A 17,319-nucleotide genomic window follows, 5' to 3' on the forward strand; every position below is an offset into this window, starting at 1 on the left:
AAATGGAGAATCCCCAGAGCAGGCAGCTTTACACACTCTTTTGTGTGACCTGACTCCCACCACCTTTATCTCACCGTGGAAATTTCCTACATTGAAACATCATGCAAGATCAGAAGAAAATTTTGACTTGCACAAAAAAGACCTGTTGTCCTAATTGGGAGCAACTTTGGAAAGTGCAGATAAGTGAAAATAAGTTTTTCCCTCCGATTCAGCAATCTGTACAGCCATAAATTGAGGTGCTCCCTCCAAAAATACACACACAGGTACAGATCACCAAAATATCCAGAGACTGTGAGCTGAGACAATGCAGGCCATGAGCATCCTGGGCCGGGTCCTGCTCCCCCTCCTGGCGCTGTTGGCCTGCCAGGGTGACGTGGTGACTTCGTGGACACACACACTGCGGACCAACATGCTGAAGGAGAGCATCAGGCTGCTGCACCAGCTCCAGCAGACAGAGGTAGGGCTGGCTGGGGCTTTACCTGCCGAGGGAAGGGACAGGGAGGTTCAGCAGGCTCGGGGAGAGCGATGAGGACTCTGAGGGAGTTGCTGAGCACGGGGCTGGCAGTGCTGGCAGTGTGTCTGTGTGTGCATGTGTCAGGAGGGGCCAGGGCAGCGCTGCCTCCAGCCTGACTGCTCCTCTCCTTTGTGTCTTGGTAAAGGTTTCCTGTAACGAGATGAACGTGACAAATATTTTTGCAGACAATAAGGTAAGAAAGAGAAGCTAACTTGTCCTTGTTCAAAAATAATCATACAGCCCTGATGGGTACTGGGAGAGGATGCTGGGGGCAGAGGACAGCACAGGGCAGTCAGAGGCAGGTGGGAAGCCCAGGATCGCCCCTGTTCTGGTGTGGTGCTGTGGAGGAGCAAGGAGCCCACTGTGAGCCCCCAGGATCAGTGCTGGGCTGCCCAGTTTGTCCTCACTGCTCCTGGTGCCCTGCACAGGTGCCCTCACCTTCCCAATCCATCTCTACCTCCCCAAAGCAGCATCGGTGGCTTCTGTTCCGGGCCAGTGGGAGGGATGGGCCTGTGCTTGAGCAGGATTGGGGGCTTCAGCTTTTCCAAAAGGAAGAGAGGGCTGTGTCCCTGTGCCTTGGAGTGCTGTCCCTGCCCAGACACCCCTGAGCACTGGTCACACACACTGCCCCTCCTGAGCCCCTTATCTGGGGACGGCTCTTCAGTCAGCATGAGATTTAATAGCAGATAATAGAGCCTCTGTGCTCTGAAAACTGCTGCCTAAGCCCAGCTCCCAGCCCCAGAGTTCCTGTTTTCACAGCAAGCCCATGGCCTCACCTGGTGCTGCACCAGCAGGTGTGATCCAAGGGGTGCAGCTGCCTTCCTTCCCTGGGGGCTGGGGCTGAGCACCCCTCGGGGGGTCCCCTCACCCCTCCTGCCACAGGGACTGGCCCTGGGAGTGAGGAGAGGTGCCCAAAATGCTGCACAGCACCACGTTCCCAGACCTGCCACTGCCCACAGGGCCGGGCCGGTCGCTGGTCTGAAGCTGCTGTTGGGGTGAAAGCTGAGGAGATGGAGCAGGCAGAGCTCTCAGGGACATGCCCGTGACGGAGCACTGCGATCATCCCCCAGGGAAGAAAGTCAAGTATTTTTCTTATTGCCACCAGCACCTCACTTTTTAGCTCCTCATCTTCCACGTGTCTCTGCTACAGGACTTCTTAAAGCCCCTAATGAAGGCAACCTCTTTCCAGGCACTTTTGTTATTCCTGTAGCAGCTCTGCCTGCTCAAACCAGCTTCACTTCCAGGGAATTCCCAGGGAGCAGTTCCCCGAGCTCAGGATCCCACACCTGCAGCAGGAGCAGGATGCTCCAGCACAGGGGTGGTCACTGCTGTGCCACCCTCTGTCACAGCTTCTGCCAGGGGCTGATGGCACCCTCAGCAGGGCAGGGATGGGAGCAGAGCCTGCTGTGCACAGATGGGGTCAGGAAGCTTCAGGGAGGCTTTGGCATCTCAAACTGCACTTTGCACCTGTAGAACAGAAATATATTATTTGCAGGGTGGTGTTTTGTTGGGTTTTTTTTCACTAATGAAGCTGTGACTGTACTAAAGTTTCTTTCTCCCCAGGCAGGTGACACCATGGAGATCTTGTGCAAAGCTGCCACAGTGGCTTGGCAAGGTCGGAGCTGCCACAGGTCCCTCGAGGGCATTTATGACAACCTGCTGGGCCTGCTCCGGGGAAACAGGATGGAGCACAAGGTGAGGCACAGCTCCCCTGCACTGCCCCCACCCTCGAGCTTCTCCCTCGGTCAAAAAGCCCAGGTTGCAGAACCCAATCCCTCCCCAGCAAGCTTCCTAACAGCCCCTTCTTCCCATTCCAGGTGCCATGTCCTGTGGCAGCAGGCAGCACCACCTCACTGAAAAATTTTCTCAAGGAATTACACCAAGTCCTTCAAGAACAATACAAGAATCAGAAGTGAAAAAGCACAATCTGTTAGTTTTTAAACTATGAGTCTATTTTTCAAAGATTATTTATAATAATTCTTTAAATAAATGTATTTTTGGACTAAATTCTCTGGCATTGCATAGGATGCTACAGAAGGCAACGGTTAAGAGAGTTCCAAGTTCACAGGCACTGGGGTGATGCTGTAAGGAGTTGCCAAAGAATCTGTCCTGCTGTGGGATTAAGGCTCATGCTAACATGAGGAACACAGGTCTAAGCAGAGGGAGACCAAGAGAAGCCAGATGGGAGAAGCCAGGCCACAAATGGGACCTGCACTGAAAGCTGTGAACCCAGAAAGACGCCAGGTCTGGAGCTAAGCAAGCCTTTAGTTCTCCTTGCACTTTACTTGTAGCCTGTATTATAACCCTACATTTATATATAATAGTATTTATAGATGGCACAGCCCTTTGTGGCCCAGGAGTACAGAGGCTCCAGCAGTAACCAGCAGTGAAATCACAGTAGGGAACCAAACCTCTGGCTTGGGGAGGATTCCAGCCTGGGGTAGACCTGGGGGTGGTTAAAGTCCCTCCAGCACCAGGGACTGGAGCTGGGCAGGTATTTAGCTGTCCACCACTTGGCAACTAGTTTTGGCACAGCATGGCAGAGCACTCGGTAGTGCCAGGGCTGTGCAGGGTTTGGTCTGTGCTGAGGAGCTGCAGCGTTTGCAGGCACAGCACGGCTGCTCCAGGCACTGAGCCCAGCACAAGGGGAGCACAGCGGGACAGGGCCCGTTCCCACAGGTGAATTAACCCTGGGCACAGCACAGGCTGTGGGGGGTTGTGCAGCACAGGACACAGCCAGGACAGCCTGCAAGGCCTTGTCCCCCCAGCTGCACCCCGGGACACACACACACACTCACCGCTCCGGCCTCCCTCGCCACCTCTCCCGCCTCCCCAGACTCACCGCTCCGGCCTCTGCTGCCTCCCCAGACTCACAACTCCAGCCTCCCCAGAGTGCTGTGTCTCAGAGCTATACAGACCCTTCCTCACCCACCTTCTGACACCACCGAGTTAGAAAGATGTTGTATGTATAATGTTACTAGGATAAAAAACATGCATAGAGGTGGAATTAGGAACCGAGAATTTTATTTCATGGTATGAACATGCTCCAGGGGCACAATACTGATATTTACAGTATAATGAATTAACTTTAAACATAGAACAAAGAATATTCAAAAATAAACAGTTAGAAAACCAATAAATAGGAAGACAAGTTATACAGACTAGCAGGTTTTCCCTCTATACAGGCCTGGCTAAGCAGAACTGCAGAGAAAGGTGGAAGCTGGACATGTGCAGACAGCGTAGTCAGTGAAAGGCACTAAGGACCATCACCCCTCCTCTTAAAGGATCAGGAACAAGTTAAATATGAAATAATTCATTTACATGACATCAAACAACATAAAGCAGAAACCTCAATGTTAAAGTCAATGTTCTGGAATGAGGGAAACCTTCTGGTAGCAAGATGCGAAGATGAGCACACAGTACTTACTATGTAATGTGAGTTTTGATAAATACTATAGAGCATGTACTGACCTGGGATGGCAATGGTGGTATTAAGCTCTTAAAAAAACCCATACAAACCAAATCCCTTCCTCATTAAAACACATTATGGGCCCATTAGATATTCACAGATGGCCCAGGGCTACAGAGAAGGCCCAAGTGGTAAACCCTGCAAGCCAGACTCCTTGGTCTTACAGAAAACTTCCCAGAACTTCAGCAAAACACACCTGTTAAAAAGGAAGCCAAGCTGACAGAAGCACACGACCATGACAATGTTCCACTTTATTTAAAGTCCTCTTAAAGAGCAGCTAATTTGTTCTCCAAGCCTCTGTAACAGGAGATAACCAGTTTCTCCAATCTGCCAGTTAAAGGCATGCAAGCAATTATTTATTGTTTTTTCTGTCTCAAGGTTCACTTAAATATGCAGAATACTATTGTTTTTAGCAGCAGGACTGTAACATTAATTGTAAAGCATATGCCCTTATAGTTAAGTTTTAAATATTTTAAATGCAATGCCATGGTCCACAGTGGTATCTTGAAGCCACTGATGTCTGCCAGGTAAAAGAATTTTCAATAGTCTTTTTGAAAGCACAGTTCAGGAGAAACTCCCTTTAAGACCAGATCATTCAATAAATCTTAGCACAAGAGGTAACACAAAAAGGAAATACAAGTTGTCCCTGGTCCTGAGAACTGGTACAGGTCACAGCTGTGCATTTATCTGCTCGGACTCAGAACTGACAGGAGACTTCAAAGAGCATGGAAGCAATTTCAGTCTGTTTTGTTTGATGAGAAACACAAGATAACCCAACTCTACTCAAGGATGTTCGAAATACAGCCAGCTCTTCACAAGCAAGACCAACTGCAGCTCAGATTAAGAAAGACTGAGCATTTACCTCTAAGGTCTAGGCTAGAGAAAACAAATGCCAGTGTCTGTATGTTTTATGAACTTCGGTGACACCTCCTCCCCCAAAAGAGAGCAGTACGTTCTTCTAGGTCATGATCCCGAAAAAACACATTAAAAACCCAGGGAAAAACCTTACAACTCATTTAGAATAGCACTGAAGACACCATTCAGAGTAAAATATGCCCTTTCAAGACCAGTTTTAACTATTCCAGATCCTGTCACAGACCTGTTACAGAGCCCCAAGGCATCGGGGCTTTCAACTACTCTCAGTACTTCACAAGAACACACTGGTAACTGCAGAGCAAGGACTCAGGACACCTGAGGAGCTGCCTTGTGCTCTGTCACACTGAAGGATTCCATTCCTCCTGTCAGCAATCACAGCTTTTCATCCTCCAGGTAACCCTAAGATGCCAGGGAGGTCACAGCTCATCCCCCCTCCATGGCACAGGAGCTGCTGAGGTGCCCACGAGCTGATGTGATGAGTTATAAAGCACACACAGTCGAAAGGAGATACATTTTCTCTGTGACACAAAAGCAATGTATCAAAGTGATATGTGTCTATTAGCAGCATAAATATCAAAGAAAAGGAGCAGCCATCACAAATAAATGGTTATTATCAGAGACCAGAATTTTTCTCCTCTCATCAGTGCATAGCCAGAGACCCAGCACAGCCTACACAGGAGCACAGACAGCAGCAGCTATTTCAGGGGATGTTACTGCTCTGGGTAAACTGGGCAATTCATTCTGTTTGACTGCAGAAGAGCCAAATTTATCCTCAGTGCAGAGCACTGGCCTAGAGCCGTGTAGCCAGGGATGAAAGAATGGAGCCACAGTGCTCACAGCCCCACAACTGGCACCCAGCCCTGGGGTCACAGCACCCCCTGAAACCACCTCTGCTGCTCAGATTGCAGAACTGCTCACATACATTTTAAAATCCCAGCCCCCAAGCACAAAAAGCAGCCAAAGCAATGCTGCAGTGCAGCCTTAAGAGAAGGAAAAAAGCTCTCTTTTGCCTTCATATCCAAGGTCTCATTCTCCACAGTGCCAGCAGATCCCACACAAACTGATAAAAATACAAGCATTACTAGACACACTTGACTTCTGCTGCACTTCAACAGAGCATGGTCCCTTCTCAAATGTCTCAGACTTTTGTAGTTCATGTTTTTCCTATCCAGTTACTTCCTCTGTACAGCAAGACAGCAAAAAAGGACTGTGTATTTGATACACAATACTATCAGGTTAACAGCCACAGTGAGAAATATTAAATAAAAAGATTTGATGCTCTTAAAGGTTTGCAGCAACCACATTCAAACACAGATCAGTGCAACAGGGGACAATAGTGAAAGTTGCCAGTTATGTGCAAAGCAGGGCATAAATCAGATCTACCAGCCTTAATTTTAGGATTCATTAACTGTTTAGAACTAACATGTCTAGCACTTAAACACACATCTAGAACCTTTATTTCTATACATTTCAACAAGGATTGCCAACAAGTTTCCCTGCACAACACGTTTAACACATGGAATTTCACAACCATCATATATACCAGTTTAATATTATGTTAATATAACATACAATATACAGGCAACTAAGGAAAAATACGTTTTTTTAAATAAAAAATTATAGCCATGTTAAACTGTGCCATCTCTTGAACTCCATGTTCTGGTCAAACCATATACACTCACTGATTTTTACAGGAATTCTGACCAGGTCACACTACTGCAGCAGGGAGTCAATGACAGCTCCTGGTTTGGCCGAACGTTTTCTGTTTGGAGAGCAGAAAGGAAAGGGAAAAACAACACCACACACACATCATTATGCTGTCTAGGAAAGACAGGGACCAGCCACATTTCAGGTCAAGAATTACAGTGTTACTCTTCCACAAGCAAAAGCAACCAAACACGAGTCACCAGGAAAGCCCAGGCTGAGATCTCCCCCCGCAGTGCTCTCCTCTCCAGCAACACCCGTCTGCACTGTCAGACTGTGCTAAACTGAACAGTCACATAGAGCAAGAAGCTGCAAGAGGGGAATGCAGCAACAGAACATCAGAAAAATCCCCAGACAAGTCTTTCTGGACAAGATTTACTGCAGTAAAAGAGATCTCAGATTGGTTCTGTCACACCAGTAAACTATACCATGCAAAATTTTAGTACTTTGCCTTCTCATTAAGCAAATGTTTGAAGACTTGTGGTAAGTTTGCATAAACAAACTTCAGCCTTCCCCTGGGTAAATCCCTCATTACATTCAGATACCCCAGAGTTCTTCACCTTCTACCCGTCTTGGGCCTGGATCTTCCTTTTGAAGTCCTCGGCCTCTCCAGCTTCATCAGGGATTGCCTCAAGCTTTCTTCAGTGTAAGCTAAGTAAACATGGGAAAGGTCCACTTCAAAGGGCTAAAAAAACACCAAAGAAACCCACAAGACAAAACCATCAGAATCATTTCATATACTGATCAGTAGTGCTTCTGTAACACTAGAAAGACTCATCTCTTCAAAAGCAAAGCAAACTGAACAGTTTGGCTGTAAATAGTGAGTGGCAGGCACAGGCAGCAGGACTCAGACCTGTGCAGTTCAATACATCAATCAATGCAAGAGCAACTCACATCTTTCTCTTTTTTATCCAGGACAGGTGTCTGTTTCCTCATATTGTTTCCTGTATATGCCACACATTTCTGTAAGATGAAAGAAAGGTCTGTTAGTAAAGTCTACTGTACACAGTAAAACTGTGTACAGCTTTATCAGCTTCCTGCTGGGCTCAGCTAAACTCCTCAGAAGCTCATGGTAACGTTAGCTGGTACACAGCCACTCTTACCAGCTGCCACTCTCCTATGTCTTCATTCCAGTGAACGTAGTTTTCAATCATTTCCTAGAAAGAAATCCAGACAGTAGTTGTTAGACTTGCACAGTTTACCCCCCAGGTGCACTTTCCAGAACATGCATCTCTAAGGCCTGCACAAGCTGCTTAGGAACAGTCTTAACCATTCCAAGTTGTTTTTAATCAGGACAGCTACACCATGTGCAGAAAACACTATTTATACTCTGAAGACTACAGAAGATAAAATACCATTCCCAAATTGTATATATTGGAGAGCCCACTAAAGTCTGGTGTCCCCACTATGCCAACACCATCAGGACAGCAATAAACACACATTGTAACGTGAGAAAAAACTAAGAGGAATTGTTTTTATATTTTCTATTAGTGTGCATTATATTTAAGCTCATGATTTTTCTGTATATTGGAGTCTAAGAAAACAAGACGTGAAGAGTTCCAAATTCAGTTTTACTACTTTGTGATAGTACCAGACATTAGCAAGCACAACTTCAAGCACGTTGAAAAAAGATTTTGAACAGATCCAGGACACGGGCACACAGTGAATACACCAGTTAAATACACGGTGAACGTGATAATATTGTTTAAATGACAAGGAAAATAGGCTGCAAGAGAACAGAGATCAGCACACCCCTGTGCCAGGCTCAGGTGCTTTGCCTTTACCTGGTAGTCCTGAGGAATGAAGTTGTCTATGATGAGCATCTGCAGACGGAGCTCCCTGCTCAGCTGCCGAATGTTCTCCAGCAACCCTTCAATCTCCCTCTGGTGCTCTTGTTGCAGATCTGCCATCTGAAAACAAACCAGGCGTTTGAGAGGCATCAGACTTAGTTTAAGACATGGTAACAGCCTAAAAGAGAACAGTCCTCTGTCTGTACAAGGTTTTGGGGAAACAAAAGCAAACTCTGGTTATAAGTTCTAGAATATTTATCTCTGAAGGATAAACCCTCTGAAATATTCCAGCTCGGAGAGGGCTGAAAATAGCATTAAGTTCTCAGTTTCATAAACCCAAAACTGGCCTCCTGCCAATCCAAGCTCCAGCTACAAGCAGATGAAAAGCATGCAGACAGGTTATATCCCTGGCAAGGTTTCAAGGAAAATCTCTCATCTCCAAGACCAAATGCATTTTTCATGGAACAGGAACTCCAGCCACCAGCCAAAGGACACATTCATCCAGTGACTGAGGAAGGGCACCACTCAGAAAGGACAGACAGCTCAGAGCAGAGGAGCCTTTAGGCTGCAGCAGAGCACGAGATGGGGTTGCCAGCAAAAGATTTCAAACAATAAAACTGCATTTTATTTCAGAAATAACCAAACGTTTTCTTTGAAGTTCTGGATATCTCAGGGTCTCACACAACCCTTCTCACCCTGGCCTGGGGAAAAGGTCTACAATGTGCCACTGTGAAACTCCAGCACCAGACTTCATTAGATATTTTTGAATTATGTTACCCAAATGGACAGCACAGAAAGACATTTCTAAATATATGGCACTTTTTCCAGCATTACAAAGCTGATGGTTTACCATTCCCAGCTCCAGTCCTTCAGGGATCACTGGCTGAGAACTTCAGACACTAACCTCTGATTTTGCAGCCATGAGCATGGTCCAGACTTTCTTCAGCTTTTTGGTTTTCCCCTGTGCTTCCTCCTGGAGGTTGGTGTACTTCTCCTCAATGTCCAAGCGCTCTTGCTGTGTGCAACATTTAGCACAGACACCCACACATTAACACAACCAAAGAAACTCTCTGCAACAGTATGAACAAAAGGAGAAACTACCTGAACAAACAAAGCATTTGCCAGGAGTGGAGCCCTGGCTCAGCCAGGCTGGCTCAGCCCCACAGTGGTCGCAGTGGCCTCTGGAGGGGTTGTTTGCAGAGCAGAGCCAGGCCAAGGGACACAGCAGGGCTGTCCTGCCATGCTGTGTGCAGACAGCTACAGCACAGAGCCCCACCTCCTTCTCCTCGAGCTCCTTGCGAAGCTGCTCTGCTCTCTTCCTTCGTTCTTCCAGTTCCATGTTTGATTCTTCCAGAAGCTTTTCTTGCTCCTCTGCTTTTGCCAGCAAGTCCACTCCTCCCACAATCACCTTCTTCTCCAATGCAGACAGTTTCTCCAACAGGGACTGGTGCTCTTGCCTAGACAGAGAAGTAGGTGTGAGACTTCCTACACTCCAGTGCTTACCAGACAGCAGGTCCAGCTTGGTTTTATAGCCCAGACAGCACTCACAGGGCTGGAAAAACTTGTCTTGCTGTTTAGGGTTTAAGTGGGGGTGAGGCAGTGCACAGGAGCAGAGGGAGTTCCCCGAGCCCCAGATCCCATGGCTTTCTCTCAAGCAAAACCAGGTCAACAGAGACATGTGTCCTGCTGTGTAACACCTCTGAGGGGGCTGCAAGGCCCCAGGGACACCACCAGGCTACTCGAGGCACCCCTGCCCAAAGGGGCCCTGCCAGCACAGCAGTGCCCAGAGGGAGATGCTGAAATGGAGGAGAGTGAACAGAGACCAAGGCAGAGTAGCTGAGATGCAAACCAGGAATGCTGGAGCAGCCCCTTGGCAGCAGGACTGTCCTATCTGCTGGGGCAGTGGGACCTCAGCAGCTCTTTGGCCTCAGAGGGGAGAAGCCCTGCACCCAAGGTGACATGCTTGTGGCTGTGCTGCAGGAAACCTGGCCTGCTACACAGCAGTACTGCTGCTCCTCACAGCTCTTGGATCATTCATTTATGTTTCTAGGCTACCTTGCACAACTAGGTAAAGTTAAGAAAAGAAAGAAGTGGCAAAAGGATAAAAGTCTGTCTTTTCCATCTGCCCTAAACTCTGAAAGCAGACTAAGCTCCACTTTCACCTTGACAGCAGCAAGGGATGATGTTCCCTTTCTACAGTTTGACAGACACCTCACCATGTATCTCCAGATATTCAAATGATTAAGGAAGGAAAAATCCACACAACCACACAAACTGCTGAGAGCACAGTACTCACTGAGCTTTAAGCAAGTCTTTTTCTCTCTTCTCCAGTTCAGCTCTGGCTTTATTTCTTTCTTCTTCTTCCATATCAAGCTTAGTTTCAAGAGCTTTTCTCTCCTCTTCAATCTTTGCTTGCATCTCTACCATCTTATCAGGGGAAACTTTTTTTTTGCCTTTTGGAAGAGATGAAGAAAATAAATGAGTTCACTGAAAAATAAGACAGCCTCTGTGTTAGAGCATTTTTTCCAAGTTCAGATTCAATACTGGCATTTAACAAAAATTTAATTATATTTGATTAGATTAGATTGTGATGGGCACAGCTCAGTCTAACTCCATTTCAACATTGACCAGCTGTCACCAGTTCCTACAGAGAAGCAATGCTACATAACTGACACTGGAATATAATGCCCCCAAAATAGAAAACATAAAGAACACCTGGAGAAGGAACACTGCCTAAAGAGAAGCCTGAGCTGGAAACTCAGATGTTCTAACAATGCAGATTAGGTCAGAGGAAGGAAAACAGAAGACTGCCTTGACCTACAAGAGCTCAGTTACCAAGAGTCACATTCTCAAATTTCAGATTAGCATCTCCACCACCCCCCTTGGTCACTGCCCTCCTTACAGGCTTACCTGTGCCAAAGTGGGCACAGAGATATTTTTAAGAACACACTACTATGAAAATAGAGAGACCAGAGAAATTCAGAACAATCCTATGAAAACCAGGTAATTAAAAGAAACTTCTTGATGGTATTTGTCTATGGCACAGTGACTACCCACAGACTGGAAAGTACCAAGGTTTGTGTGTTTACCATGGTCCTACAGCAGCACACATGGGCCAGTTCATACAGGGTAACAGCCAGTGGCCACAGCAACTCCCTGAACCCACTGGCCTCAAGGGTCCGTCCCAAACACACCAAGTTTGAAACAAAGTGTGAGGTTGCTGCTCTTGAGGTCATTCTGCAAGTCCTGAGCCAACTTTCACTGTAATCCCAGGAGCACTCGAGGCAGGTAAACAGAGATCCTTGGGGGTTATGTGGAGTGAGAATGCCCAGCCTACATGCATTTCCTCAAATCCACAAGTCCTAAATCTCCCTTTATTCACAGGTAAATCCTTCATTTTGTTGCTTTGCTCTTCTCCAGACATGAAAAAGCCCACCCTGTAGAACCCAGCTGCCCTGACACTCCTGGGGGCCCCCTGACTGCCACGGCACTGGCTCTCTCAGTCACACAGGGCACATGGTCAGAACGTGCTCAAGGAAGCTGTGCAGTAAAAGGCTTCTCTCCCTTCAGTTTTCATGGCATTCAGCTTCATTTGTACAAATACATGACATGTATTTTATTTACAATGACATTATATTAAATACACATATAGTCCAGCAGACAAAATGCAGTGCACATGGACACACCTGTACTCGTGTTTGTTCATGTGCACAAGAGCATTAATTACTGTTGTGGCAAGGTAAGGACTCTAGCACTACAGCAAACCATCTTCATTTCCATCTGCTAAACTTCAGAATCAGATAATAATCACTTCTTTCTGGGTTTGTGGTACAAAAATCTCACTAATTAGTCTTTGAGTAAGAAGCTTTCTGGAAGTGCTGTACAGAGCTCATCATAAGAGATAAGCCAGATAAAGGCTTCTTACTGTTAGGACATAGCTCTATATATTCTCAGTTCAGGAGAAAAAGGTGAACTGAAGCAAGTTGTATGATCCTTTCACAAGCTCTGCAATTGTACTCTAAGGAGGTGAAAATCAATTAGACCAACCTGCTTGATCTTGCATTAAGAGGAAGTAGAAAGCAAATCGCAGAGAGGCAGCAAACACATGAAAAGAGGAGGAAAGAAAATATGTTATTGCTTTGATCATTTTGGACAAAGATCATTAGCAGCAGAACAAACATTAATTTTGTATGCATATTTCTGCACTAGAAAACACAGGATAATCATCACTAAAAACTCCATTAGAGCAAACACTAATGTACATGTTCTTATGCTAAAGCAGAGAAGGTTTGTGTACTTCAGAGTGCTTTGCATCTCCAGGATAATGTTCAGCTCACTCTGGCATTCTTCTGCCCATTCAGTGCAATGCTGAATCTAAACACAACACTGGGAGCCTGCCGCAAGGATCATGCCCTAAGAAACAGTCAAAGGGGGCAGATTCTCCTTCCATCAGAAACTTAATGCTTCCCCCCACTCAGGAGAGCCAATTCTGTTATGTTACCTGTAAAATGTTATCATACAGAATACATGTTCTAAGTTTTAACCAAGTTTCCAAGCCAATTCTTTGCAAGGTACATGAACAGTTGCACACAGGGAGTCTCAGCACAAGATTTCTCCATTTAATTACACAGGGGATTAGTAGGTTAATTTGCAGTAACTGGTGCTTCCATAGAGGTATAGAGCCACTTGTTATTCAAGCAAGTGCAGCAAAAAAGGCAGGGCAGGAGAGGGATAACAAAAGACAGCACATGCAGAAGGGTCACGCTTGAGGACAGTTAATATCCAAAACCACAGAAAGCCACACTTATCCTAATTGCCAAAAGCCCAGCACAACTTCCCCAACAGAGCAGCCTCCAAACCTGCAGGAGATGGACTCATCCACCTGCTGACACACCAGCAGTTTGCTATTAACTGTCCTCATCCAAATAAAACACTCTGGTTCCAAGCAAGCTTTGAGAAAGCAAGACTGAAGCAAGCAGATTCCCAGGCTACCATCATATGACCCACTTGTCCCTGCAGTTGTGTTCCTTCTAAACCTGCTGCCACCCTTCTCTGAGTTGATGCTTTCCACTACCATCACTAGGACAAATGTGAGTGAACTGTACAGCAACACCTTCCACACTCTCCCCACACAGGAAGAGAGGGGACTGATGTCTCCAGGATAACCACAACAGTGGGGGAAGTCCCCATGAGCCGAGTCCTGAGATGTGATTTGTTTCTTCAGTCTTCACTGACTGTAGGGTTTTTACAGGCAGAGGCCTCTCTGACCAGGAGCAGCCCAGGCTTGCCTCCTCACTAGATCAAAATCTGGATCTCTTGTTCCTCTGAACTCTCTGAACAGACATCAAGAACTTGATATCGTGGGGCAGTTAAACCCCCAACCACCAAGGATATTTTTTTAAGTATCTGCAAAAATATAGCAAATCAACCAAGTGTTGGCACAATTTCTTTGCAAGTATAAACTTTGTGCTGTTTGACTGTTAACTGCTCCATTCATTTTCTCCAAAACTAATTTGGAGAAGGCAGAGTCCAATATAACACAGCGCAGCACATTTCACACCTCTAGCTGTCCTTTTGATGAACTCATACTGTAGCAATTCCCATTAAAAAACTAGCTTAGATTTTTTCCCCATGTTTTAGAAGGCACATTTAACATGAGTTGCAAACTGGGTTACTTATTATTTCTCAATTGTCTTTAAATCTTGCTCAAGCAGCTTCCCATTCTCTCACATAACTGGCTAACAATGTGCACATTGAACAACTGTTTCAAGCATGGAAGCAGCAAAGGAAAAGCATGCTTTAACAGAGTTACAGCCTCAAGTTTATCTTTCCAACAGACAAAGCAGGGAAGAGTGCAACATTGCAGAATGGAGTGTGCAGATTATGGAAAGGCCAAAGCTTAAAGGACTTAAGAGCTCCCACTCACTAGTGAAGGACTTATCCAGAGGTTTCTCTATGACAGAGCATGTGGAGTCTGAACTACTGCTGCTGCTACTGCCTGGAAAACAGAAATGCGTCCCACAGAAACACCCAGAGAGGAAGAAACATGCAGATGGGAAGTTAGTTCTAAAGGAAAGAAACCCAGAAGAGCCAGCAACCTAGTTCAAAAAAAAGCACAAGTTCCCATTAGGAAGCATTTGCTAGGACCCCTCCCAGACTCAGCTCGCAAAGCCACCATTTCCCAGCACAAAACTGCATGCTCAGAAAGACACTTCAGTTAAAACCCATCTTAACCAGACTATAGCTTAAAACCACATGCCAAGGCAGCTTCCATTTCAAGCAACAACAGCACAGAACACCAGATCACAGTGGAGAAGGCTGTGGATATCTGCCATAGCTGAGGATTCTGCGACAAGGAATGCTTTCCAGTGTTTTGTACATGGCAATGTGCACTTCTCCCTCTGGAAGGCAGACTCAGCTCACACAGGGTCAGTCACTACATACTCCTGCTAAGCAGCTCCCTTAGAAAACTTAACTAGAGCAGTTTGTTTGGGAGTTGAGTCAGTCAGTTATTTGTCCTCTACTCCTTTTTGAAGGTGGTCTCCTCTTGGGAGGGGATTTGGGCGTGACTTGGTTCTTGGACACAATGGTCAATCTGTTCACTTCTAGAAATAACCAAAAGGTGAAAAATGAAGTAGAATTTGTTACAATTATCACCAAAGGCATGACAAAGGTCATTTATGATTGCTTGGACAGGCACCAAAACGAAGAGAGTGCATCTAAAAGCGGGAATGCTTTAAGAGGAATTTTTTCAACAGATGTGGGTGCCTCAGGACAGGAAGGCAGTTTGCCAAAATGAGTGTACTAGAGAAGTTGGAATTTGAGGTGTAGCACTGGGCTTGAATTCTCTCTGCCTGTGAGGAATCATCAGCCAGGTTCCAGGAGCATGGCAAGCTCCCAGGAAGCCACAGCATGCCATGGTACACAGTGACCTGCAGTTCCAGGTTCAGCCACTCCCCTGGGGGTTCACATGTTATACAGTAGTTTAATACTGATGTAGGGGCAAGAAGACTTCATCGGGGGATTTCCAGAGTGCCCCCAAACAAGGGATATGCAGGTCCCTTTTCAGCTAGCATGAAGATACCCAAAGGTTAAGTTTTCCCTCTACCAACATAAAATAGGACACTAGGAGAGTCAGTTACTGAAGTTACTGTCCATAAGACAGATGAATCCTTTGTCTAAACCACAGCCAAAATTCCCCTCCAACCATACCCATGGTTATAAAAACCACATCTGCCTACAAATGATCTTTGGTGTCTCCTTCCTCCCACGTCTGTGAGCAGGGGAAGTTCCACACCACCAGTCAGAAGCCATCCACAGCCACCTTGCGGCCACCAGGGAGCCACCACAAAGGAGGATGTCACCACAAGCACAGCGACCCGAGTGGAAGCAGATACTACACAGGTTTGGAGCTGTCCATCTCAGAGAGGGCACCAAAGGGCTTGGTTTCTAGGACAGGCATGATAATTGCAGCGGCATGGGGCAGCTCTACAACTGCACTGGTCCCTGCCTGGCTCTGCCTACAGTTCCTCCCCCAGCTCCTGCAGGAGAGCAGACTGGGGGCACTGGCAGGAATCTCTGCAGCCTTACCCCGCCGCTTCTTCCGCTTCTCCCCGTCCTCTCCAATCTCCCCATCGTCATCTTCATCCTCCTCTTCAGAATCACTGGTCTCAGAACCAGATATCTCTTCCCCTGGAACAGAAGAGTGTGCTTTGAAATGTGCTTTCCTTCATCTCCTATCAGCTTGTTACTCTGACAGCAGCATTTGTCCAAACCCAGCAGTGCCTGACATCAGCTTAGGAGCTCCTGCAGAAGTCCTTAACTGTTGAGCAGACAGACAGTTTGCAGTGGCTCAGGAAACTTAAGGACAATCAAGACAAGCAATTGAATGCTGTGATGTCAGTGTGTACGTGTTAGAGCTCAAGAGGCTGCTTTTCATGGAAAATAAAGCATCTTTCCACAGCTGAAGCTACAAAGTTTCCCTAGCAGCATCCCACCACCTTCTCTTCCATCTCAGACTTCTCTCTCAGATGAAAGAGAAAGAAGCATTACTATTTCCTGTTTCTCCTGAATGGGGCAGATGCCAAACAGCAAGTCATGTTGGAGTTACTGCTACAGCTGTTCTGTGCTGTATCTCTGGAGAGAGATGTGCCAAGGTCACTGTTTAGCAAGCATCCCTTTGGCAGGGTCACTCCATGTTGACAGACTCACAGTGGCACACGACTATGAACTTACAGGGCTTAAAGAAGTTTCTTGTTTCTCTACACAGTGTTTGAAAGTCAGCCCCAGTTCTAGCTCCACAAATTTAATTCAGTTTTCCTCCCGCTAAGTGCATCCTTCCTCCTCAATCAGGGAAAACGTCTGACCTGCTGTTACAGTCTCTTTCAACTCCCTACACCGTGCCAGAGCCCCCCTGCCCACCAGGGAGCCCAGGTACACCAATCCCAGCCCCGGGCACACCGATCCCAGCCCCGGGCACAGCACTCACCCTAGTGCCAAGTGCCACCTAGTGGGCAGAGCCAGCCCCCCACCAGCACCCTCAGACACCCCTCCTGGCACCCAGCACGACAAACAACCCAGGACACCGAGTTGCCCAGTGGCCACCCTCCTGTGACACACGTTGGAGCAGCACAGAACGAGCACTGGTGCACAGAGGGACCCCAGGGGGAAGGACAGGCTCACCTTCCTCCAGTTTTTTCTTAAGCTCTTCGATTTCTTTTTGGAACTGGCGGAGCATAGCATCCTTGGGATCCTCATTAATCCTGGCCTTGTTCTTGATGTTCTTGGCTCTGTTTGCATACCTGAGAGTGCTGATGGTCTCGTCGTAGTTGTAGTCTGCCGGGCCGATGTTTGCACACTGTGACAGAGACAGGGTTACTGGGGGACATGTCAGAGCCCAGAACACTGCAGGGACCCCCCCCAGCCCTGAGTCTCACACTGCTGCTCTCTCCCAAGCTTTCCAGGGA

General features: G+C 46.8%; 2 protein-coding genes across 4 annotated transcripts in view; one reads left to right on the top strand and one right to left on the bottom strand.

Annotated features, from left to right (window-relative positions):
* Positions 1–304: 304 nt before the first annotated feature.
* On the top strand, positions 305–2,430 carry IL4 (interleukin 4). The gene is made up of 4 exons (XM_027643519.1): positions 305–457; positions 660–707; positions 2,078–2,209; positions 2,332–2,430. Exons 1-4 carry the CDS (start codon positions 305–307, stop codon positions 2,428–2,430), a joined length of 432 nt encoding a protein of 143 aa, XP_027499320.1.
* A 1,091-nt stretch (positions 2,431–3,521) lies between these two features.
* The window catches only part of KIF3A (kinesin family member 3A), a 20,145-nt gene continuing 6,347 nt past the window's right edge, over positions 3,522–17,319 (bottom strand). Inside the window, exons 8-19 of one of the 3 annotated variants that reach the window (XM_027643397.1) lie at positions 17,036–17,210; positions 15,944–16,045; positions 14,280–14,351; positions 12,401–12,409; positions 10,650–10,806; positions 9,630–9,810; positions 9,258–9,368; positions 8,348–8,473; positions 7,667–7,720; positions 7,458–7,526; positions 7,124–7,248; positions 3,522–6,621 (exon numbers count right to left, since the gene is read on the bottom strand). In XM_027643397.1, coding sequence (XP_027499198.1) covers positions 6,573–6,621; positions 7,124–7,248; positions 7,458–7,526; positions 7,667–7,720; positions 8,348–8,473; positions 9,258–9,368; positions 9,630–9,810; positions 10,650–10,806; positions 12,401–12,409; positions 14,280–14,351; positions 15,944–16,045; positions 17,036–17,210 — 1,230 coding nt within the window. In that variant the 3' untranslated portion in view covers positions 3,522–6,572. The remainder of the gene's footprint in view (positions 6,622–7,123; positions 7,249–7,457; positions 7,527–7,666; positions 7,721–8,347; positions 8,474–9,257; positions 9,369–9,629; positions 9,811–10,649; positions 10,807–12,400; positions 12,410–14,279; positions 14,352–15,943; positions 16,046–17,035; positions 17,211–17,319) is intronic. The other 2 variants (XM_027643398.1, XM_027643399.1) reach the window with 2 other exon arrangements.

The sequence above is a fragment of the Corapipo altera genome, unplaced genomic scaffold (genome assembly GCF_003945725.1).
Source record: "Corapipo altera isolate COAL_440 unplaced genomic scaffold, ASM394572v1 75, whole genome shotgun sequence".
NCBI classification, from domain to species: domain Eukaryota; kingdom Metazoa; phylum Chordata; class Aves; order Passeriformes; family Pipridae; genus Corapipo; species Corapipo altera.

Coding starts and splice junctions, on each gene's coding strand:
- IL4 (XM_027643519.1), top strand. CDS start 305: ATGCAGGCCATGAGCATCCTGGGCCGGGTCCTGCTCCCCCTCCTGGCG. Junction 458..659: donor ACCAGCTCCAGCAGACAGAG/GTAGGGCTGGCT, acceptor GTCTTGGTAAAG/GTTTCCTGTAACGAGATGAA. Junction 2,210..2,331: donor GAAACAGGATGGAGCACAAG/GTGAGGCACAGC, acceptor TTCCCATTCCAG/GTGCCATGTCCTGTGGCAGC.